The sequence below is a fragment of the Oreochromis niloticus genome, linkage group LG8 (assembly GCF_001858045.2).
Source record: "Oreochromis niloticus isolate F11D_XX linkage group LG8, O_niloticus_UMD_NMBU, whole genome shotgun sequence".
Taxonomy (NCBI): Eukaryota; Metazoa; Chordata; class Actinopteri; order Cichliformes; family Cichlidae; genus Oreochromis; species Oreochromis niloticus.
Window position 1 is genome coordinate 23,308,887 of NC_031973.2, and position 25,563 is coordinate 23,334,449.

Genomic DNA, 25,563 nt, shown 5'->3' on the forward strand with positions numbered 1-25,563 from the left:
GATTGTCTCCAATACAATCCTCAAACTATCCCTTTGTATATTTACACTTTCTTTATGTTTAATTAACACTACCAATGTCAACAGGTCTCCACTGGCTGGAAAGCGAAGTTCCTTTCTTAAAATCCTCATTCTTGATTTAAATAAATGTGATCAAATTGGTTTAATCTTTTCAACACATGTAAACTTGCAAATAAAGTGTTTCTTTTTATAAATAAAGTGGGTTTTTTAATAAATCCAAGCTGGGACCTCAGCTTTTTGTCCTCTGTCTGTTTCTCGTGCGTTTACCCATTCTTTTTCTCTTGGCAGTAACATCTGGATGGGATTCCAGTTGTTTGCGAACTACTGGCATTTCTCCTCCTCCTGCTCGGCAGTCCACCACTAATTTCCATCTCCCTCATCTGTCTGCTTCTTATCTCTTTCTCCCACTGCCTCCTTCTGCGACACAAGGAAGTCCCACTGCCTCCCCCCATTGCTGTGATTATGTCTCCCTGTGCACCTCATAGCATATGCAGCTACAGTGAGACAGCGTGATCGGGTAATGGTACGGTTCATTTGTGCGTGTATGTGCTGTTTATGATATTTTTCATGTACCTGCTTATAATAACTTTCAGCTTTGTTTATATGCCACCATGTGAGTCTATCTCTCAGATGTAATTCCCCTTTATGGGCACACTTAAACCCATCACACATTTTTTTGTCCTCTGTGTTTCCATGTGGATTCAGTGTTTCATGAACCTCCCAGCCTAAACAGTGGCACCACACACCAGCTTAACAGCCCCCTGTGTGTGTGTGAACGCCTGTGTTACTTCTCACATTGCCTGAGAACAGGGGTAAACACACGTGTCCGCCAGGCTCAGACAGACATCAGCGAGTCCTGCAATCTGGATTGCGTGTTATCAATGCGTTAAGCGGGTGCCAACATTGCACGCCCTCTCATCACCCCCTGAACGGAGCCTTTATGCGTTAAGTGCACTTAATCACCAATGTTGAGTGCACTTAAAACACTCCCTAATGACTTGACATGGCTCACTCACAAATCCTCAAGTGTCAAAGCAGTTATTAGATACAGTATTGCACCCAAGAGTGCAGTGCCGCAGCTCTTGACAAGTAATCAAGATGTGCAGAGCCATTCCTTTGCGTGATTCGAATACCAGTACCATGTGTTTGTGGACATGAGCGCAGGCCTCTGTGTGTAAACAATCAGCAGAGCATCGTGTCGGGATGGGAGTCAAATGACTTTTAAAACAGACAAGACTGTTGAAGAGTACGATACCAACTAACCTCCAAACAGGTGTGGCAAAGAAAAACTTTACCTTCGAGTGGTTTCCCATGTTGCCAAGTTCCATAATTAGTAACTATGAAACAGTTTGTGGGGCTTTTGTGGACGTAATGTTAACATCTGTTGTTGCTGACATAATGCTGTCAAGGGTCCACATCTGTATGTGCTGAAGTAGTTGCTAAAATTAGATAAAGGAACCAAAAACTATAACTATCCTTACTTTCTGAAGTGAGGACACAAAACTGAGGTACTTCCTGCTAACTGTTGCAAGACAACCTTTGACAACGTAATTCTAGCCAGAGACAATCTTAGTGCATTAATTTTATTTTTAGTGCCAGTTCACAATAAGAGTCATCTTAAGGTGTTTATTTCAACCCAGCATATTTTCCATTGATTCAGATGATGGAGCTCATTGTCATATGCTAACTTGCCAACACTGTTCACTTCCAATTTAGAGATTCAGGAAAACAAGAAGTCAAACAAAACAGCAACTAATGGAACAAGTCTGAGCTGACTCTACTCTTATGCGATTTTTTTACATGACTTGTTTTAAATATTGTTTTCAAGCGTTAGCATAAACTAGCTAACTTTAGCAGTGTTGGCTTTGCTAGCTGTATTGAAGTTATTGTTCAGCAACAACTTGCCAGGTGACCTAATCACCCAACACAGCCTATTGATCAACACCATGCTGAAGAGTAACAACATTAAACGCCTTTTCTTGCTGTTGTATTAGATTTAATCTCACCAGTCTTGGAGAATCAACTCCTAAAAGCTGATTTTAGCAAGATTGATGCACCACCTCATAGCATGGTTTTACCAAAGCAATTTTTAAAATCGTGGTTGCCTGGATTGTTCTTATGCATAGACATGTTTTAGAAGTAAGGCATCAACATGTTCAACTCTATAGTCTGTCAGCCTCATCTTCTCTTCATCTTTCACTTCTGATTGGACAGTAAAAAGTAAAGTTTGACTCATGTCCTGCTATCACCTATATAATGGATTGCATGATAAGCTTGCACTGCAACTGATTACTGTTTCAGGTATTCATGTTCTTGTTAGCTGGCTGTACATGTACTGTAGGTCCCTAATGTATGCAGCAAAATGGGCATTCCAGGCAGCTAATTTGGGGTTTTTGCTTTTCTGAATTATTAAAATTGGGTCTGGAAAGTATCATGTCGGCACGATCAAAGAGCCATAATAGCAATATAAATGGTCAAATAGCCAGACTAAATAAAGCCACAATTATCAACCAAAACACTGACCAGATTTATCCCATTGTAAGTTAATATAAATAAAATTCAGTTCAATTGTTATAACTTTCCAGGTGACACCTGAAACCACTGCACTAAAAGTTGAGGAAAGTTCAACTTTTGTACAGCTTTCTTGTGTTTGGCAGTGTGGAAGTACCGTGAGGATTTTGGATCCCAGCAGTCAGTCAAGCAGCGTGTCTTTTCTTCCTCGGATCTGCTGCGGAGCTCAGCACTTCTGTTATTGTTTCTTTTGTCTGTTCAGCTACGGTGCCTTTCATGGCCAAAGCTTGCAACAAACTTTGGATTTATGCTTCATGAAAGTCACTGCCAGCATTGTGAGCACATTACTTGTTTTGCAGGAGCGGATTTCTTGCAGGAAAAACCAATCGAGCTATAAGAAACATAGACAAATTCCTACTGTGTACATTAACACCTGTTCTTAGGCTTGAGTCACCATTTGAATGAGCTGAAATGATATCGACCAATGAAGCCCTTCCAAAAGAAGTCTGTATCTCCCTTAAGGTAACTGTTTTTGGTTTTTTTACTGCTCTTTACTATAAAAGGCAGCTTAACAGACAGGACAGGATCTACAGTGTACCTGAAACAGGTGCCATCAGGTCTGCGAAAACACTTCCTTTCCACTCGTCTCCAAAATAAATCTTAGCCACTATGTATGCTAATTTTGCCTGTCACAAGTCCTGAATGCCATTATCACCGGGGTCAGGTGCTTTCATCACATGCACACACAAACGCCCGCAGATAGGCAGGCAGACAGCCATACCTGCCGATGAAGGCCTTGTGTGGTGAGGACAATGGGATATGCTAACTGTAATCTGCCATTCAGCTGAGATCCAGTCCTCACAGGTGGAGAGAGATAATATTGTAGAGAGATTTTTTTTTTCAGCTCAATCACCACATTTCATAGTGGCAAGAGTAACAGTGCACACAGACACACACGTAAGATGTGACATCTCCTCATCCTCCAGTCACATGCTAGGTGTGTGTGTATTTGATATCTACTCAGGGTTGTAACACAGTATATTGTTACATCGATGCTTATTTTAATTCATAACATGAAACATTAAAGTTGACCTAATGCACGTTTCCTTTTATGTCATATGTATACATACTGTAACTTAGATATCCTAATATGGTCATCTCAGGCAAAAGTCTCTGGCTGTGTGCATAGAAGTCCCACCCACCTGCTATTCAAATCCTTTGTTTGTGAGTGGCAACCAATCAGTAGAAAGTTGGCTTAAAGGGAGGGGGAGAGCAGATTAGGCTGCTACACCAAAGTCCAGTATGAGATAAATAAGGATTATTTGGTACTGCGAATCATGAAAAGCTACCGTAGTAGAGGCCAAAAACATAAAGGAGTTGCAAATGTGACGAATTTAAAACCTTTAAATGAGTAATTTATTTAACAAAAATTAGAGCAATATAACGGTATGTATACAGTATGTATACTTCATTTTAAAAGACCGCAGTGGATGTCACGTGATTCCACCCAACTGTGTTAAATCATTGAGTTAAGCTGCCAAAACACAGCATCTCATTGAAAAAACACACTATTATTTAGGTTAGCTAATACAACTGTGTGGAACCACTCAACATACCCTCTTTTAAGTGAATCCAAAAAAGGCTTTTTTTGAGTACCCCTAGTCTTCCTCATCTTATTTGGTCTCCTGTTCATTGCTCATCTCTCGCTCATTACCTGTTCAGCAGAAACCTCATATCACTACAGACTACAGCTCAGAAACTTCAAAGTGTGACACGTGGGACTGCGATGTTATAATATGAGAATCTGTTTTAAAGCATCTTTTGTCCGTTTCCAAATGAAATTCCTCCCGTATAGTACTTTATCTCTGTTACTCACCTTTTTGCTAGTGATTTTATTAGCTTTCCGCATGCATCACATTCTCTACTGTAGCCTCTTGAGAGGAGATGATGGAGGGTTAAGTGTAGCTTTTAAAGAAGAATGTTCTCCATTTTTCTTTTAGGGTAAAAAAAAGAGAGAGACGATGTTAAAGCTACAGAGATTTTAGCATTTCTTTAGAACTACTGTGCTGGCTATGTCATCACTCATCTCTTAGTTTTCCACCCTGAGCTGGAACGCTGACTGATGTACTCACAAAGATTTTATCTCCGGTCTGTTTACCAACGAAGATAATGTCTCAGAATGAGATAAAGCACAGAAAAACACAGAACAAACACTATTTTTATTGTCTTTTTGACAACAGAAACACACATAAGGATTACAGATTTATTGACATTTTAATTGATTTAATGATGTTATGATTATGCAGTTCATCCACCCTGTAACAGCGATAAAAGATTAAAACACCAAACTATGCATTTATAATAATACTATAACTTTTCTTGCAAGTCTGGTGCTAAGTGCTAATATCAGTGTGCACACATGTTCACAGTTACAGTGACAAACGTAACAGGGTGGGGGGTGCTATGCATTTTTAGGGAAATCCATTTTCTTGCCTTTCTTTGCCTTTCAGCAAACAGAGAACAGACAGAGATCTGCACTGACACATATGTAAAGTAACTTACAGGCTGAGTACAACAAACTGATTCTGTGATGATGCAAGCTATCCTCTGCCTTTTCTCTTCTGTAACGTAAAAGATCAGATCGATTCAATGCTGCTCCCACAAATGCCACTGCTGCAAATATTATAGCATATAAGCAGCAAAACTGAAACTCTATAATGTGCTTGATAAACAGAAAAAAGCGTCAACGGTATGGAGACTTTTGGTGAGCATAAAAATGTAGCAACTGTTATCGTGCTGCTGTTGTTCCCGCTGATCTCACTGCAGAAACAGCTGCTAAGCTGTGTGTTGTGTAGAAAAACATCCAAGTTAATAAGACTACAGTGAATCACACTGATATGTCCATAATTAATGAAGCCACTGCTACTGTGGACCTCCACTTACAAACTGCACAAAACCCCCTTATTTTCGTTTATAGACAGCACAGATGAGAATACTGTGATGATGCAGCTATTAAAGTTTAAAAAAAGAGAGACAGAGCAATAAAAAGAAGGTTTGTTTAATATAGTGTCAATATGCAGGCTACTAGGAGACTTAAATAAGCAGTGACTCATAAAAAGTCAGAACTTATTTACTCCGGCTCGAGCCCATACTACCTTAAAGTGTAAAACGGATGGATGGATGATCCAAATAATGCTCATAAAGGAGAAGAAAAATGTAAGATGTATTGTACACACTCTCACAATGATCCAAATAATGGCCTTTTATACTGTTTAGTCATGCAGCAATGACACTGCTAACAAATGAATTTAAACTGACCTATTGATTTCCACTAAAACAAATTGTAAAAAAGGGCAACCTTTCAACAATCCCGGCAGAAGGACGAGGGGGTCATCCTTCTTCCAACCCCGCGGCTACGCCACGGCCTGTGATCATTACGGTCGACATTAGCCGTGTCAGGATGAGTGCTCATTTAGCTGGCATCTCAGAGCAAAGTCTTGGCAATGGTCCCTCATTAGCCCTCATGCTATCTGTGTTAAGCACAGCCCTAATCTGAGAGCTCAGGCACTAATACTTGCAACTGTGGAACACAGATCCATTAACGTTAATGTGATAGGAAGCATTTAGCCTTTATAAAATACTACATTTCAGACACAAATTTGCTGAATCCTGTTGCTTTAACAAGCACTGAAGTGACTCTAGAACTGAATTGAAAGCTTTGGCAAAGTCTACTGATTGGGTAAAGTTTAGAAAGGCACAGACTTTTCATGAATCTTACCGGCACTCTACCAGAGCTTCAGTAGTTCTCAGTTTTGAGAGCAGAACCTGCAGGAAGGGCAATCATCACAGCAGCACGCCATCAATCAGGCCTTTAAAGTAGAGCAGCTAGAGAGGCCACTGCATTTAAAAGAGTGCGAAAGTAAGAGGGAAAAGATTTTCTGCATTTCTAAAATATCTTGCAATGGTGATCTCATGTTTGATTGAGGGTTATTGGGGTAAGTTAAGGGCTTTAAATACCTGACACTGTGTCAACTAGTGACACAACACAGTGTGTTTTCTAAAGAAATACTTTGAAAAAGTATTTCTTTACAAATGGCTTGCTGAGAACTTTGGAAATGTGTAGTATAGTACTGTGTCTTGAGTCACCTTCCATTTCTTTATGTTTTGGTGAGAAGCCTCTTTATTCTTCAGCCTAAACTCTGATATGGAAGCTTTCTTGTCATTTCTTTGATTAGTCTTCAGGAAAAGTTCTCCAGCCTTCTTTAAGCTTGGATGACGGCTGTCTTTTGTTCCATTCTCTATTAAGATGATCGCGCACAGCTACAATAACACTCCAGGCTTAAGGGAAGCCAAACCATGACACACAATGATTCATTATGTGTCATGGTTCACCTTTACTGCAAACCTTAATGCATGCTTTCACTCCTTTAAATGCATTGGCTCTGTGTTTGGGATCATTGTCATAATGGTAAATGGACTGATTCTTATATAGCACTTTTCTACTCTCCTGGAGCACTCAAAGTCCTTTATACTAGACTTGTAGTCAAGACTGCCTAAACCAAGACCAAGACAATACCAAGACCAGAGGGTATCGAGACCAAGACAAGACCAAGACCAAGACAGACCGAATCAAGACCAAGACCGAGACCGAGACAAAAAAGTCTTTAAACTGCAGCCAGATGCTGCTTCGTTTTTGCGATGCACTCGCACAGCCCTCCTCACCGCTGTCTACTGTCTCACTCACTGAGAGGACAGACGCACGCTCCACTTGACTGTCGCGACTCTCACGCTCTCTGTTTTTCACATAATGATATTATCCTATATCCTCACATGTGATTGGCCACAATATGGAGGGATTGGAGCATAGCTGAGCCACTGTGTGAGAGCTGAGCAGCGAAAGGAAATTAAGTGAGGAGCCGGCTCTCGCTCAATGGGAGTCGACTCTTCTGATTCACTACAAAGCACTCTCTAAGCACGGCTCTTACAGCTGATGCTTTTGCGCATGACACATTATCGAACGTTGCGTTGTGTGTCATGGATACTGTTGACTCCAAATCTCCCGACCACTATGTCGCTCTGAGACAGGAAGACTGAGACAGCGAGACCAAGACAAGACCAACGGATCCGAGACCAAGAAAAGACCAAGACCACATAAAAGTGGTCTCAAGTCCGGTCTCGAGACCAAGACCAGTCTCGAGACATCCAACTCTACTTTATACAACATGCAACATTTACCCATTCATACCATTCACAAGAGCACTTTCTTCTATGCTTTTCAGTGTTAGCTAGGAGCTAACATTTACACACATTCATACTCTGATGGATGCATCGGCGAGCAACTTGGGGTTAGTATGCTGCCCAGGGATACTTGGCATGCAGACTCGGGGAGCGAGGGATCAAACTACTAACCTTCCAATCACTAACCTGCCTCCTGAGCTAGAAGGATGAATGTGTTGCCAATCAACATGGTGGATCGAAATCTGATTATACTGTCATGTGTTCATTATTCCATCAGTTTTGAAAAGATCCCAAATACGACTCTCTTAAATTCAGTGACAGAGCATCCACCGTGTTTTACAAATGGCTGTAGACACTCACTGTTGTACTTCTCTTCTGACCCACTCCACACATGTTGATGATTTGATGATCATAAAACCTGATTTTTAGTCCAGTTTTTTAGTAATTTGCTACACCTAATTTTCCCATGTTTTCTTTCCTTAAGCAGGAAGGGCTTATTGAAAGTCACTCTTCCATTGAGACTATTTTGAGGAGGTCGTGTCACATCTTTGCAAGATTTTTCTTATTCTGCTTCTTAAGAACATGACTTTCAGATACTATTCATCTGCTATAGATAGAAGAAGTGGTGGCTTTGAAAACTATCTTCCACTTGTCCAGTTTGCACACATTTGTTAAGGAGACACTGCACACCATGCTGAGATATGCTTTTGGCTAATATTTGTTTAGAGCCCTGCGTCAGATTGGCGTGTGCCCCGGTCTCGCCCTATGGTAGCTGGGACCGTGACCCTGATAAGGACAAGTGGAAGAAAATGTATGGAGTTCTTTTATTTTTATTTTTTGTTCAGACTGTGTTATTGTTCTCATTTTGTATTGATGCAGATTGATGCAATTACAGAAATGAGTCAAACGAAGTGTTTTTATGAAAGGCTGCTGGTAACAAATTGCCTAAAGATGCAATTCAAAATTGTTTTTTTAAAGTTTTCTGTTATGTGTGCACACAACACTGGTTCATCCACTGTTGTAGGCTCGAATGATTTATAGATTAGATTTATAAATTAGTGAACAACCAAGAGACAAAACAACAAAATCCTCTGAAAACAGTCAGGTACACAGCTTGGACTGAAAACGATTGAAAAAGCAAACAATGTCGAAAGAAAAACTTCAGCAAGCCTGAAGAACTACAGCTCCTTTCATTACTTTCAACTTTTTTTTAAGAAAGTCTGTCTCCTTGGAAGCGAAATATAATGAATGAGGGGAGATTTTGCACGGTATCCATATTGAAACTACAGCCAGGTTTTATATTTAAACAAATGCTTTGCCAATAGCAAATGTTAAAAGCGTCAATTTCATGACTTCAAGCTTGTCATCACACACAGCCAAAGAGGGAAAGCATAGCTGGGGAACACATTAGCCCAGGGAGACAAATTAGAATTCCTGATGTAAAATGAAGTAATTACAGTTGGTTTATTTATGATGGCAGTTTATCCATCTCAGTCAATGTGTGCATTTATGTTTGTGCTACTGGGTTTTGTTATCTCTGTCTGTGGGCCTGATTGCAGCAACAAAGTTATGACCATACTTTTGTCATCAGTCTGATAAAATCGCTCATTTATTATACAGTAACACTTAACACAGAGAGTGACCAGTGTTACAGTTTGTTGAACCAGCTGAATAAAGCCAACGATATCAACTTGTAGCTGCCTGCTAAAGCTTGTTTTTGGCTATGGAGACGGAATAAAAACTGCTGGGGGAAAAAAAATGCATTCAAAGAGGTTACAAAGTCAAACTGAGCCCTGAGCGTGAAAACAGAAGGACGAGGAACGAGAAGAGGCCGACAAAACTGGAGAGTGAGGACGTCTGAGCAAAGACAGCTGAGCGCTGCGAGCGTGTAGGTCGTGTGCTTTTATGATCGCTTACAATGACGGGGAGATTGAAATGGAGGAAGCGAGGAATTAATAAGAATGCGTTTAGCCTCTCGGCCGTACATTCATCTGCGCTTCGGAGAGGAGAGCCGCTGAATTAAATCTCATCTCATGTCGGCGAGCAGAAGAGACGGAGGGAGTGGATGGGCTGCCCTGGCAACAGCACCCTCACAAAGCTCTGCTCCTCTGCTCTGTGTCCCCCCCGACCGTCTCAACATATCCTGTTCTCCATATTCACCTGTCACATCATCACCTCTTCCTCATATTTCCTTTCCTTTTTTTTTTGCATTTCCATTTTTATTTTCTGATTTCCTATCCTTTTCCTTCTCCTGCTTCCTCTGCCTTCTTTCTTTGAATTCGCCCCTACTTTCTTTCACCAAATTTCCCATTTTTCTTTGTAATTCTTTTCTCACCCCTGCTTTTCTTTTTCCCCCTTTTCCTCCCACTTCTGTCTAATCTTTCCCTTTCCTCTTCTCTCCTTTCTTAACCTCCTTTTTTCCATTTTCTCTATTTTAACGTCTTCTCTTCCTCCCTGCTTTTATCCCCTTGTTTTTCCGTCCTCTCCTCTCCGCTTCTGTTTTTTTGCTCTTCGTTTCGTTTCCTTTCTTCTCTGCTGTTTTTCTGTCGTTGCCTCACCTTTCCTCCTTTCCTACTTCTATTATCCTTTCTCTTCTGTACTTTTCCTTTCTCTAATTTAGTATCTTGTCCTTCCTCCTTTTCCTTGCTTCACCTTTTCTTATTCTTTTACCTTCCTTTTCTTGCCTGCATTCTTTTTCATCTCCTGTGTCCTGTTTCTGTGATTTCTTTTAATCGTGTCTTTTTTCCTTTTTCCATAAATGTCCTCTTCTTGCTCATTTCCCTTTTTTTTCTTTCCCTGCCCCTAACCTTCATTTATTTGCTTTCCTTTTTCCTCCCTTTTATTTCCCTACTAGCTTTACCTTTCCAACGCTCCAGATCAGCACATGCGTTACCCACTAAGCTGACTTTAATATCTGAGACTATACACGAAGTAGATATCTCATATTGGAATGAAACTGCTGAATTTCAGAGTCAGTGGACAAGAAAATAAGATGACTTAGTTCTGATTCAATCTATTTGGAAACACTTTGCAAGCACATTATCTCCTCACCGCAGAAGATGAACAATGCCAGATAACGCGGATCCATTCTGCTGCACCTCACGCCGCTTGTTTCCCTCAGCACAGAAAACAAAGTGTTTTCTAGGCTTCTGCTTTTCACAGTGCGAACAGCAGCGCTCCTCCATTAGTGTTTGCTGGGTTAAAGCAGGTCTGTAAATTAATGGAAACGCCTCCACATAATACTGTTGTTTATCTTACATCTCAGATAATGTAAATGGGGGGAGCTGCAGAGACCAGATATGCTGGAAAGCAGCAGCTCGTTCGGGGATTCTTTTAAATGCGTTGTTTTTTAGACATTTTTAGAATTTATCTCAGTGTTTCAGTGTTCCTGCTCCCTGTCAACTGCTATAGTTTTGTTTAAATAATGGTTGTGTTGCCTCATGATCTGCCACCCAAACAGGGTTTTGCGCAGCATTAATGTCTGATGTTTTCTTCCCACACTCTGGATTAGTTGTCCTTATGTACTTGCTATAGAGTGTGTGGATGCTGTCCCTGAAATACCTGTTTAATATTTTCCAGTTAGACTGCTTGTTCTTGTCTTCATAAAGAAAACATGGAGGGTAAATGAGCGCCAGTAAAGGAAGTGTCTTGCTGCCATGCATATGTATGTTCCTTCTTTCACTTGGACATCTGGCAAAGAGTTCTTGGACAATTGTTAAACCACAGTTCACTTAAAAGCCTGCATTGCAAATGGGTGGTGTGGATTGTAAAGAGTGTTGGAAATTGCCAGGCAGCGAGTAAAGTCGTCCATGTGGATAGCATTAAGGCTTACAGTTAGGCTTGTGGCTGCTTTGATTGACGGTTGTGCTGACGCTGGCTACTGTAGCTGATAGCTGGCTGCTAAGCTTCACCTGTGGTAAAGCTGACCTTCAGACCATATTTGTTCTGTTAGAATTACCAAACCAGTGGACTATAGCTTCCTGCAAGGCGCAGACCACCCAAGAAGTCTGTGCTCCATTTTTTGGGGTGAAATTCTAGTATTTTCTTAACCTCTTAGCTGACAACCAGGGGCTTACCTGGACCAGACTTATACTGGTACCTTTACTTGATGAGCAAGTTAATCTGATAGGCAGGCTAAAACATATATTTACCTGCAAATTAGCTATTTTTTGTGTGTTGGAGCCTGGTTTTACTTCCAGTTGTGGCATTAATACTCAGTTATTAGAAAATAATAACATCCCACAGATCAGTTATGCCATCAACACATCCTTTCTTTCTTCTCATCTCTGTGTTATGTTCATGGTGCAGATGTAAATAAAAGTTCAGTTGCAGTACTCAGCTACTAGCTGAGCTGAGCTACAAAAGAGGAGTGTGCATAAAAGGAATAAGGTTTTTAAGTGGGTGGTAATTTCAAATGCAACTTTTCAAACAGCTCATCAAATCTCATCAAACACACAAACCATTTTTGCAGTTCCTCACAAAATCTGTCTGCTAGCTAATGTCAAGCTGACAGTGTTTCCCGGAGCGAGGAAAAAAAGCTCAGCGTGCAACACCCAGTAATGGAGAAAGATGTAAGAAAGACAAAGCAGGAGAGGGAGATGTCAGGATATTTTTAAAAGGTAAGGACTGCTCTGCAAATGAAATTTTATGAAGTGGAAATTTGAATTTTAGAGTTTGTCAAGCAGATATTGTACAATGCACCGCTACACCCCATCTGCCACTTTAACAACTGGTTGTTTTATACAGTCTACAGTCTGAAGGTGATTGGAGGGTGTGGGTTTGTGTAGGCTGAGAGAGTTGAAATAGTATAAATGTGCATTTCCACAAAGTCTTGTATTTGTGTTATTCTACATGAAAAGTCTCAGAAACAAGGGCTTAAAGCATCATTTCAAACCCTGTGAACATAATCATTGCCACATTTGGATAAGATTGTTGACCTGAGGAGTTATCACCCAAAGCTAAAACTCACTAGCATGGTCAACAACATGCATTCATAATTCTTTGTAAAAATTTAACACATAGTTGTGTAATAAGTGTCCATTCAAGAAACTGCATTTTTGGCACTTAAACATTGTATTATTTTTAGTTTTTTTTTAACTAAACATTTTATAATTTTGTTATACTCATACCAACTCATATACAGCATGTAAAAGCAAATAGCAAAAATTAAACATGACAACTACTGACTCTTAGTAAGCCGTTGTTGTGTAAGTTCAATCACACACACATATAGGAACTCTGATGTCCTGGAAGTGAAGCACAATTACAACTTACACAGTTCATACATATCATATGGAGCCAGAAGCAGCCTTACCTGTAAGATCTTGCACCTCTCTGAGTCACAGTTGATGTCTTCACAGGGATGAAACATGCCCAGTGTCACACAGTTCAGCAGGATCACCAGCATGGACGCTCGCTCGAACCATGTACAGAACAGTAGTTAAGGAATATAACACAGAGAGATGACAGCAGCTTACAGTGACAATCGGCAGAAAAATATGCATTTCTCAAGGCTTTCTCCAGTGACCTCATTATCCCAGCCTCATCTGACAAAGTGATGCACGTTTATCTCTTTATATCAAAAGCTGTTTCTGAGAGGAGAACAAGCCAAAAGGAAATTGGGAAATAGGAAAGCTTGCTTGTAACTGTACACAGTGGCAGTCATTGCTCTCATTTCTCTTAACCAAAGATCCGTTAGGAAGGCATGTTGGAAATTGCTCATGGTGTTAGCGAGGGAGATGGATAGGCACTTTAGATGAGATCGTCTGAGGCGGAACAAAAGAGGACAAAGGCAGATGCTGGAAGACTGGAAAGCTGACTGAAAGGAGGATGAAGTCTACAGTTAGTGAACGTGGCGACATCTTGATGCATGGCGCATGAATTTTATTGACTGTGGGGTCGAAGTGGGCAGACCTAATGTGGTTAGGCTAAATGCCAGCTAGAGCAATGTGACACCAATCAATGATGAGACTAAACACAGATTAGGGTAATAATGTTTCAATAAATACACACAAACACACACAGAAAAACCACACCACATTTTTACTGAATGCATGCAAACAAACACACACCGCACGTATTATAGATGGCACTACACCTGCAGGCAGCACCCTGCATCCAGTCTCGCTAACAATGTTAGACAGAAAGAAAACAGTCTGTCATATGTGTGTGTGTCCAAGTGTGAGCATTTCACACATGTGAATACAAGGAGTGTGTGTAAACGTGTGGATGCAGGCTGTGAGGACAAATGACTTGTCTGTCTTTTATCGCATTAGTCGCCACTTGCTCGTTCATCCCACTGACCCATTATGAAGCTGGGTCAGCACGCCCTGTCAACACAGAAAAGCAAGAGCAGGATAGATGACAATGGTGAAACGGAGAATTTTAAACAACCCTCTGTTGTGCTAGTCCAAATAAGCCTCCGCTGGCTTGATTGCTTTACACGAAGTAGAAAAGAATCTCAAATGCCTCAGCTAAGCAGTCTTGAATTCGTTCTTCTGGGCTGTGGCTCAGGCGGTAGCTGAAGTTTGTTGGATCAATCCTGGGCTCCTACAGTCCATGTGCTCAGGGATCGTTGGTCACGGTACTGAACCCAAAGTTACCCCCAATGAATCTATTAGATGATGAGTACGTGTGTGGATGTTCCTGATTTCCTTTTTTTGTCACTCTTAAATGTTTCAGGAACATAAAAATAAAAAATCAGGAATTTGACTGCCTCCATTAATTGACACTAAGTATTACCTGTGCTATGCAGAAGCATTCAAGAATACAACAATCTTTGGTAGTTCCAAACAGTTCTTAACAGGAGTATTGATTGATGTAGGCTGGATATTTAAGTCTGTGTCCAAAGGAAGCCTCAGTAGCATCACTTGGATAATGACTGTTGCATCTGGAAGGCAGTGCCTGATTATGTCACACACTGGAGAATGCAGAGAAAGTTCTCAGTCCAAAGGGATGCAATTAAAAAGATCAGTCAGTACATGGAGCGGGATCATTAAGCAGGAAACAAAAGCTGAGCCACGAGGGCCTCTACTTTGAGAAGAGTGGCACTAAAAGTTTTAAAGAGTGCAAACTGGAGTCGACACTATGGCAGCGCCAGCATGTCTTTGCAGTTAAGGAAGAAGAAGGCGGGGCTAATTAAAAATAATGAGCTCTACGGGCTTGTTTGTTTAAGCGATTGATATTAGCAGTCTTCACCAGCGCAAACCATTATCGCTAAGTTTCTCCATACATCCTCATAAAGCTCCTTCAAGCTCCTGACATAACTAGCTAGAAACTTTATTATCTCATTGGCCAACAAATTACCATTATATGTAAATGCTATGGAGACAGGAGAATAGGAAAATGTTTTGTTGTACAGGTTTAAATATAAATTGCATTAGAAACCTACAAAGAAAAAATACCTGCAGTGGGCAAATGCTTTAGTGAAGCAAGTGACCAATTTTACCTGGTGACAGCCGGCAACCGCTCGCCAACCAGTTGTGTAATACACATCATGTCCTACAACTGGAGATTACCAGTAGGTTGCAGACTGGTCTCTAGGGCCAGACGCCTAACTAATGACTGGAAAGAAAAAACAAACAAACAACAACAAAAATAACATCATAAGGGAACCAAATTTGAAACACGATTTAAAATTAGCATAAAAAACTAAACCTAGACTCACTTATTAATATCTATTCAGGCCAACCAAGGCGTGATTGTTACTACTGGACTATTTCAAACTGCACTTCCTAGAAAGCATGTGCAGGGTTAGGAATCCCTCAACATCTCTGCAGGTTCTCCTGTGCTGTCAGGAAGCTTTTTATCAGCTAACTGTTTAATAAATAGTTATTTTAATTAATGGGTCCATTTTGTCTGTGTTGCCCTTAACCATACACTAGCCCGCTAAATTTCAAGTCATCAAAACTTTGAGAAGCCCACGAATAGAAAGTAACGAATCATTATAAGCTAATTTGTTAAAGTAAGGGTATCGAACTCATTTTTAAAGACAACAAAAACAAAACTCTGATGAAACCTGGTTTTCCTTCGAGCTCAAATATAGGCAAATTTGGTCCTATTTGTGCAAAAATAACATAGCGAACTGATAATAAATTAATTTCCAAAAACCTTTGAAACAAAATAATAATGCTTCTGTATATGACTGGGAATGGTTAAAGATGCATTTTTAAATATATCTATTAATAATGTGTGCTAATTAGCTTCTTCCAAATTTAGAAAACCAAACATTGCTTTTCCAGTACAAGTTTAATCTACACCTGTAGAATACGCTGCTGCCTGTGCTGTAATTAAATCAGAAGTTGTCCTCATTAAGGAAATGTGTATATACTAGATAGGTCAGCAAGAAAACATTCATACAGGAAGCAAACGTACTCTGCCAAAGGACATAAAACAGGGTCCTGTATGCACTTTGCATGAATCTACAGTACAGTATGAAGCAAGGCAGGTCTACATGCATCTCTGCAGAATCACTATGTGATAATCAACCTCTCCCTGGCCCTGCCCTCTTCCCTCTCAGCCTCCTACGCTTTCACCAGAAATGATCTCTTCTGCAATAATATGAAGATCTGTCAAATTAGTAAGTGCTGACAGGCCACTTATTTTTGAGGCTCTGTGAGTTCAGTTGGGATGTTCTTAGTGGTAAGAGAGGGAAGAGTATGATTTATATTAAACACTTACATGGTGTAAAAAACATAAAATTAGAAAATTTATACATGAAGGTTTGGAAGCAAGGAATAAAGAACTAAGAACAAGAACGACTAGCAATGCTTTTGTAGGCCCAGGCCCAGAAGATAAATACCCAGACAGATACCCAAGACCTTAGGCAATCTGATGTTACCCTTTGCTGGTTGGTAGCTACACTAGCTACAAATCAATGCATGGATATTTTCATAGATCCTTAGTGGCTCACGCTATAGGGGGTTCAATGGAGACTTTATATTATCTGTTATTTAGCAAGGCTGCCATTTTGCTGCAGTTTTAAATCAATACAGAGAAAGGTTGAGGTTTGGAGAGTTAGAGCTGGTTACATAGTCAAACCCCTTAAACACCTTGTCTCAATCAAATAGCATTGTTCATTCCAGTTGGTAGTAGCTTCGATTGTTCACCTTAAACAGTTATTTCCCCTGTTATGTTACCAAATTTCAGGGATTCACTGTCGACCTCTTTTTGTGTATATGCCGACATGAAACCAACAAGCATAAATAGACATTTAAAAGAAGCTACTCGAAAAAAAATGTGTAATAATTTTTAAAAAAAACAATGCAAGCTTGTATTTTGTGTTTTTATTAAAAGACTTAGTTGGGGCTTCTGCAGTGTTTATAATGGTTCTCTTAACTAGTGAAAGGAGTCAGTGTCAGTAATAACCTGATTACAAAATAATTACCATCTGACTCTGTAGCTCAAATGTGCATCTTTCAGCCTCTTTAGCAAGTAAATAAGTACTTCTGCTAAAACTCACTCTGTGCTACATGGTCTACAACTGTGTAGCAGACAGCCTAAGTTAGCATCCCCAATTAGCAGCTTTTCCTCTGGAGTTAGACAGGAAAAACAGGCTAGCTCCCACTGGCTAGTCTGCTGACTAAGCCTCTGGGGGCGTATAATGGATATTCACTGAAAGACACAGAACACCTGTTCTGTGAGTTTGTGTCTGAGTGTTTAGTGGTTTGTCTGTAGCTAGCTTTGGTCTACTATAGCCAGCAGCTTTTGGTGTCTGACAGCAGCTAATGTTAGCAAGCGCTGAATAAATGCTTCAGGCACTGCTACTGCTAGCCTATATACGCTATATATTATAACTGCTTATTATCCTCTGATTACAACTTGCTCCACACTTAATTTTATAGACTATAAGTCAAATTGTCACTGTAAAATATATAGAAAAGTCTTTAAATGTATGTGCTTTGTCCTGCTTTAAAGGACAAAGGACTGTGAATAAAATAATTTTATAGTTAATAACAACTCAAAATTCAGGGAAACCTTTTGAAAGGTGAAGATGTAAAGGGCAGGTTTTACTGATGCATACAAAATATTGTTTACTAGAGGTCTTACAAGAGGATGAGGTGGATTTATAACAAGGAGGCATAAAGAAAAGGCAGAGGAGGGGGTTTATGTAGTGAGATAGAGACAAAGCAAAACATTAAATATGAATAATCTGACTAATGCAATCAATAACTCTTCCTCTTCTGCCCTTGTTCTCTTCCTCTGACTCTCCAGCTGGTGGGCTATAATTAAACAATAAGGGTAGAAAGTTTGCAATGTACTGCCTTCATTGTGAAAACACACACACACACACACGCACACACACACACCTTCATGGTGTCAGCATATAAACGAGCGGTGACACCCTGAGGGATGGATTCAATTAGAGGAAAGATACACGGGGATATGCTCTGTCAAAACTCTGAAAGCAAGGAGCACACATGCTCTTCACCACAGGCACACACATGAAAACACACACAACAACAGTTTTATGTGAGAGGCAACATAATCAAACTCATCAGCACCAAGTATTCTGCTCTCTTGGGTTCTTGAATGCCTTTCTTCTTTCTTACACATGCAAACACAGCGTGCATGCTCCCCCCTTTTCCTCTTTAGTCAAGTTCTTCTTGACTAGTGGAGAAAAAAAACAATATGCAAGCGTTGTGTCTTCCCCTGTCTCACTACATCACTCAGCTGACTCTGTGCCTTAATAATCTCACACCAGAAATCAATGTATGAACATATGAACTTTACATCTGTGTGTATATGTTAGCAGAAATAAGTTGGAAAAATTCAAAAAAGAGCAAAGTTTGTTGCAAAAGAAAAAGAAGAAAAAGTTTCTACTCTTCTCATCAAGTTCTTCCCACCTCTTATTTCTTTCATGAGAGTAGGGAAATGAATCCTCAGCAGGATGAGATGAGGTGCGCACATACACTCTGAGAGCGATCGATATAGACGAGACTCTCTGAATAGATATTATTCATTGTGTTTACTATAACTCACACATGACGTGGTTCTGCATCCATCTCTGCCTTGCCCATCTCCACACATACTGGTTGGCCTTGGCTCTTCATATGCTCTCTCCAAATCTATATCTTTCACTCGGGGAATTCGTGGCACGATACTACAGTTGGGTGAAACAGCTATATAATAAAAGATGCATGTGCAAATACTGAACGTGCTATATCTTATCTTACACAACTTAAATATATTCAGACACAAAAGCAGGATAGATTGAGATCACTCATGTTAGTGTTTTCACATTAACTTTCCAGGTTTTCCAGACTGGAAAGGTTAAAAAGGCTTGGGTTTAATGTATGCAATGTATGGACATAATTTTAGTTAAAAGCTATGGAAAAAGCAGGACACAACACACATGGATGGATCGATAGATAGATGATTTAAATCAATTTTAAGTTGCTTAAAGGTTCAAAATAATATGTGAAAGTTGATGTGTAGAGGCTAAAAGACTAAAAAGAGTGCATGCAAATAAATCTGGTAGGCCACGGAGTCAAGCTCATCTGCCAATCCCAGCAGATCAACTGATCACAGTGTTAACAAACACTACCTTAAGAATCAGCAGATGCCTGTTAGCACGTTTTCTTTTTGGCTGATAAGACCTTTACACGTCCTGCTTCTTCTGCAAACACCATTGCAACCCACCTCCACCCCAGGTCTACTATTTCATGCTATTTAAGATTTCTGATTACATCAGTGTCGTGTTATCAGTGATGCCTGTGGTCTTGATTCATGCTCGATCATCCAGGTAAGTAAATCCCCAAAAGTTGATTCTGTTGGTGTACCATTCACTATTCTCTGTGAATGGTACTCGTGGCCATTGATTATTGGTCTTTGATAAATGAGCTTTGATAATTGGTTGTTGATCAATGGTCATGAGAAGTTGCATAATAATGATCAAGGACCTGACCTCCCAGCCCATTGTTCCTTCAGTAGGCTAGTTTCAGTCATTATGCAGATGTACTGTTCATAAGATTGGGGAAACCTGCAGTCAGTTGAGACTGAGACTACGTCCACACCAGCCCGGAAAAATTTAAAAACGTCACTTTCGTCTGAAATCACTCCTCATCCACATTAGCTTTTTCAGTCGTTTTCACAGAGTTGTGCGTCCACATTGAAACAGCCAAAAACGACCTGCCTCATTTCTGTCTGCTGCTTATTTACTTTCCAGCAAAATGTCGAGGAAAAGCACAGAGTTTTTTAAATGGACTAACAATGAGGTGGACTTGTTGCGAATAACACAAAAGTATAAATTTGCAAAAGCGAGTGAGAATTAAAGAATTTGAGGAAAAGCTATCTGGGGCATGTACAAACTGATATTAATCTTTAATAGGGCTGTCAAAATTGAGAGCAAACAAAACAACTGCTGTGTAATGCCCTCCGCTATCTTAGTTTAATTGGTCACATGACTGCATCACATGACTAAAATGTGTCATCGTTTTCGAAAAGGCTCCGGGTTCACTGTCCACACTGCGACACTTTGGAGAGCATTTTCAAAACGCTGCATTTTCCTTGACCGAAAACGCCGTCTCAGTGTGGACGGAAGGCCAAAACAGAGAGAAAAAGATACGTTTTCAAACAAAAACGTATTAGTGTGGACACGGCCTGAAGAAGTCACTTGGATGAGTTTATCACCCTGAAAACCTACGTCCAGATGAACAGAATCAACTTTTGGGGATGCCTGCGGTGTTCTCTGAGAGGCTTCCGATTTCTTCATGCGTGTGCATGGTAGGACAAGGATGTGGACCACCCTGCATCAAACTTTTCATATATGTACATAGTGTGGGGACATTGTAACCAGAACAAAGCAATTCTGCCACACCTAAATGCCTTCAGATGGAATGCCAGTCCTATTTTGACTAAAGTGGTCGTGACTAGAAAAAAATGGGCCTAACAAATTTGCTGGTGTTTCAAAGACAGGAAGTGAAGTGTTTTGTTACAAACTGAACATAAAAGGCAAAAAGTAAGCAATTTGAGCAAAAACATGAGAAATCTGAAAAGAAGATACACTAACTAACACATCTAGCTAAAAAATAAATTAAGAATCATGAATTAGATTCTGTTCCTTTGACTTCCTTATGTAATTTTAGCCTTGCCCTTTTCTTTATAAGATTATCACTATAATAGTACAACTCTCAGACGAATACACACGTTAACAATAGGTTGCACCAATCTCCCACCAATCACCAATACTCAATGGAAGCTAAAACAGCTTGAATATTGCTTACTTTGTACAGTACAGAACTGGGACGATTTGCTTGATGCAACCTGGTGAAATTCAGGCTTCACAACTCTCCATTATGCTCATGAAAGGAATTCAGATCAAAGTCAAGAGGGGCTCTGAAAAAGGATGTGAAAAGCCACGTCGTCTTGATTAAAACTCACTCTTCCCTGAAGTTCAAGTACGGCAAAGGCCAAGCCCGACATCAGCAAGGTGTTAGGCACAGGAAGCAGCTGAGAGACGGAGTGGGAGCTGGGCCAATGCAGTGACATTCAGCTGAACATGTGCGTGCGTTCCTTCATTAAAAGGTTCCAGCGAGCTGCAAGAAAAGGCAGTCGGGATGGAAACAGCAGGATAGAAAGGAAAGTAGAAAGGAAAGGAAGCAGATAAGGTAGGTGAATATGAGAAACGGGGCTAAAGAAAGGGAAAGGAGCCAGGTGAGAAAAGAAAGCCAGATACTGCTTTGAAATAAGGCTCGATTTATTCTGTACTTGGAAGAGGAGGAATAACAGAGTTGAAGGAGATGATAAGAAATGGGGAGTCTACCATCTAGATTTGTGGACTGTTATCCACCCACCCCTGACATGCATATCTTTATGTCAAGTACAAGAGGATATACAGAGCCATGAGGAAATAATACCACAGGACTGAAGGATGCAATTATTATTACTGACATGACCACTATCATGAAACAGAGGCAAATTAATCAACTCTTATATGTCACGGATCCCTGAAGGCGAACATGAGCTCTTGGACTCTTATTAATGTGAATCTAAACGCTACAAAGACAGAACAAACCAGCGGCTGGGCAAAAGTAGATTAACTTCCTGGGAACCACAAACCTGATCGTGGTAGTGATGGTCGTCCCCCCCCCCCTTACAATAGGACTCCTGTTGTGAAACCACAGTTGAGCATTTATCTCAGATTTTCAACTTAAAATATACGAACTCATGAACTCTACAAATCTAAAAGTTTAAATTCAGCCAAAACTCAGTTGGAACGAGGCGAGGAAATAGAAACTTTTCATGTCTGAAGACAGGAAATCACCAGGGAGATGATTATAAAATGGCCGCCGTGAAGAGAAATGCTGACATTAAAATCGCTCTCTCCTTCCTTGGTTTTGCTTGACTTCAGTGGCCTCGCTATATTACGAAACCATTTTCGCCTTTACCAATCATGACAACCAGCCTTGTTTTTGTCTTTGTCTCCTCGGGGGTGCAATGCCTTTTCTTCCAAGAGTAAACTTTACAAAGCCGGCACATGTGAATGTGCACAAAGCAGGAAGGAAGGTAGCTGAGGGTGAAAAGTGAGGTTCATCTCTGTTCAGAGACAGCCGCTGCTACTGCCTCACCTTTACTGCTCGTCTCCCATCAATCCCCCTTTCTCCAAATCCGTCAAAGCTTCTTTTTCTTTCTCTGTGATCGTTTTTTTCCCCTCTCTTTTCACTTTCCTGTCTGCACTCCCTTACCCCAGCTTTTTTCTGGGAGGAGACTGACAAAAATAAAACCTTTTTTTGGAAAAAAGAGTGCTGAACATGCCAGAATAAAAAAAAAAGAGAACTGAAAGTGAAAGGATGTTCATGAAATATTGAGGGTGACTGCTGCATCCCTTTGTAATTCACAATCCATCTCCGTCATTGTGCATAAATGTGTGCATGTGTGCTCACGGATATGCGTGCATTTATACATCCATATTTATTTGTCTTTCTTTGCAAGATCCTCATGAAAAATGCCACTTTGTGAGAAAAATCGATGACAGTTCTTTGGCTGTCTTCCTGTTCCACATCTGAGCACGGGAATGTTAATGTAGTGGTGTATCTACAAAAGCCTTTGTCTTATATGAAAATCTGAGATTATAGTTTCCTTAAAGAAGGAATCTAGAAGTGGTGGTCCAGTAGTACACTGCACAGTACCTAAGACAAGCAGCTAAACATGAGAGGTGCATTAGAGAGAAGTCTTGGAGTTGCCATCTGTATTTTTAAGGTTTAGAAAAGATTAGGCAGAACAATGTCGTGTTAAAAGTTGGAGAAAATTCATGGTCATGATTAAAAATCACCAACAGTTATTGATCTGTGGAGGCAGAGATGATCAAAGATCCAGATTTTGGACAATAATAATGATTGCTGGCTTCTTTGAAGTTTCAACAATTTCAACTACAAGTTTAGCACCTTAGGACTGTGTTCCAAGATAGTAGCTGCCTGAAAAGGGTAGTTAAAAATTCCATGTTAAGCATAAGTTATAAGATAAGACACGATTCGTCAAACTGTGAAATGCCTGCCTAAAACAATAACTTGAAACTAGAAATTATACCAGAGGGTCATCTATATCACTGCCACCTGGGAGTTTTCACCATAATGATCAACTTCGATGTCTGATTCAAAACACCACCACACTTTAAACCTCCACCTTTTGCACCTCCAAGGAATTGAGGTGTCCACCATGAACCATTCCAAATCGAGCCCTTCATTCGAGAGTGCTATTTGGATAATAGCATTATGTCAAAGCTTTTGATGTACCACAGCTCTGCACAAGTTTTCTTTTGGCAGTGTGTGTAATGCATGGGATTCTGGCAAGTGGGCACAGGTCTGTCACTGCTAACTCCACTCTTTTTGAACCCCTATCACTACACTTCCGATATCGTCAGGCAAAGCCTGTTACTGGGGGCTGGCATCGGAGAAGAACAGTCATAGAGGACTTTCCGAAATGACAATATATTCTACTTTCATTCTGAATTGTTTTCAGGCTGTCAGCGCTGCCCTTTGAAGAGGTTGTGGTCATCTGAAATACTTTCACAAGATTGGGTTACAGGTGGGGAAAGTTAATTAACAACCTGTCTCAGTGATGAGTAACTGCAATCATTTGACGCTGCAGGTTAGTACAGGTTGCTTTTAATAAATGCATTTTGTCAATTTGTCAGTTTTGCTGAACTGTTCCAATATCTCCAAAACCCAGAAATACAAAAAAGTTAGACAAAACAAATCATACAAGGTCATAAAATACTTTGCTCTGCTACATGCTGTCAACATGTTTTTATGAGTTATTAGTTAAAATGAGCACTGTGCTCGTAAATGTGTTGCTTCGGGCATGACTCCTAGCGAAAGGCTGCTGTGTTAAAGAGTAGCGCCCCGGCTCACGGTGTGGAAAATCCTGCTAGTGTAACACTGCGGATCCCAACCGCTTGCTGACAAGCTTTATCAGTAGCCTGAGTCAGGAGGTTGAGGGAAATAGCAGCATATTGTTGCACTGGCTGTATCAGTGGCTACCACGGGTTGTAAAAGAGCTCAGAGGGAAGGATGGATTGGGGGATAGGATGGATTTCTGAGGTTGGGTTGTAACAAAAAAAGTGGAGAATGAAAGAAAGTGTACATGGGGCCAAATGTGAAAGACGAGGAAAGAAGAAGGAGACAGCGAGGAAGTTGGAAGAAGAAGGAGACAGCGAGGAAGTCGGGGCCAAACTTATCAGTTTAATGTCCCTACAAAGCATTTTGCCACAGTACCTCGGCAATCATTTGTGTGCGCAGGGGAGAGTCGAGGGCTCGATAGCTGACCAAACGATTTCCCATGAGGGAATATGGGTGACAGCAAACAACATGAAACTTTTAGTAGCTTACATTATTGATAAATTCATCCCTCGCTCCAACGTGCTGTCTATTTAAATCTGCTGCAACTTTCTTCCGAGCTCCTCGCTCATGAATATGGATGCGTTCAGTACACCAACTATTATACTGAGACGACGCAGACTCAATTTTGATGTGAGAGTGGTGAAAGAAAAGGCTGACTTCACTATCTGGTTGCCTCGTTAAGATCCGTACCAAAACCAGCTCGTCTTCCAAAATGTCCCCTTGTGGATTTGCAGCATCATTTAAGCTGCAGTCAGCCTGCTACATGTGAGTTTTACATTGAAAATGCGGGGGTATAGGGTTTCTATTAAGCTCGCAGCACAAGCAGTTCCTCCACACACACACAGACACACACATATATAACTCTCATCAGCCAGGAAACACCCCTGTATCTTGCCACTGCGGACTGCGAGTTGCTTAGCAACGCAGGCTTTCATTGGGAAGTATTGTGAAGTCACATCTCTATTGCTGTGGTATCTGTAGCTGAGGCGATGGGCAGAGTTGTCGCAGCTACCAAGCAGAACTTTGAGGGAGGTGTTGGAAAGTCTGAGATGTGTCTAACATTTATTTTTTTAGCAACATCTTCAATTACCATCTAGAAAATGAACTATGCTCCCTTCCTTTTTAACCTTAACTATCTGCCAAGGTTGGTTTATTGCATTTGTCATATAAGTGGATTTATAGATGGTCTATTTGAAATATCCATGAATGACTAGAGTCACCTTTGTGCATCCAACCATAACTACCACACAGAGAAGAAAAATATTAGTCTTCTATCCAATTAAATAAAAGTGAGCAAATGTTTTTTTAGAGTGAAGAAAGAGAGAATAAAAGGAGTGGGAGAGAGATTTTACACTACTATAGCAGCTGCCTTGGTGACGCAATGGGAGGAAATATCAATATCTTCACTACAGTCAGGGTGCAGGCAGAAGAAAAGACTACACTGTACTACAGCACATCT

General features: G+C 40.5%; 1 protein-coding gene across 13 annotated transcripts in view; it reads right to left on the minus strand.

The window, feature by feature from the left end:
- The window catches only part of cacna1g (calcium channel, voltage-dependent, T type, alpha 1G subunit), a 316,565-nt gene that overhangs the window by 195,377 nt on the left and 95,625 nt on the right, over positions 1-25,563 (minus strand). For all 13 annotated transcript variants that reach the window (XM_025909653.1, XM_013273535.3, XM_019362827.2 and 10 more), the window contains exon 3: positions 13,082-13,193. In XM_025909653.1, coding sequence (XP_025765438.1) covers positions 13,082-13,193 — 112 coding nt within the window. The remainder of the gene's footprint in view (positions 1-13,081; positions 13,194-25,563) is intronic.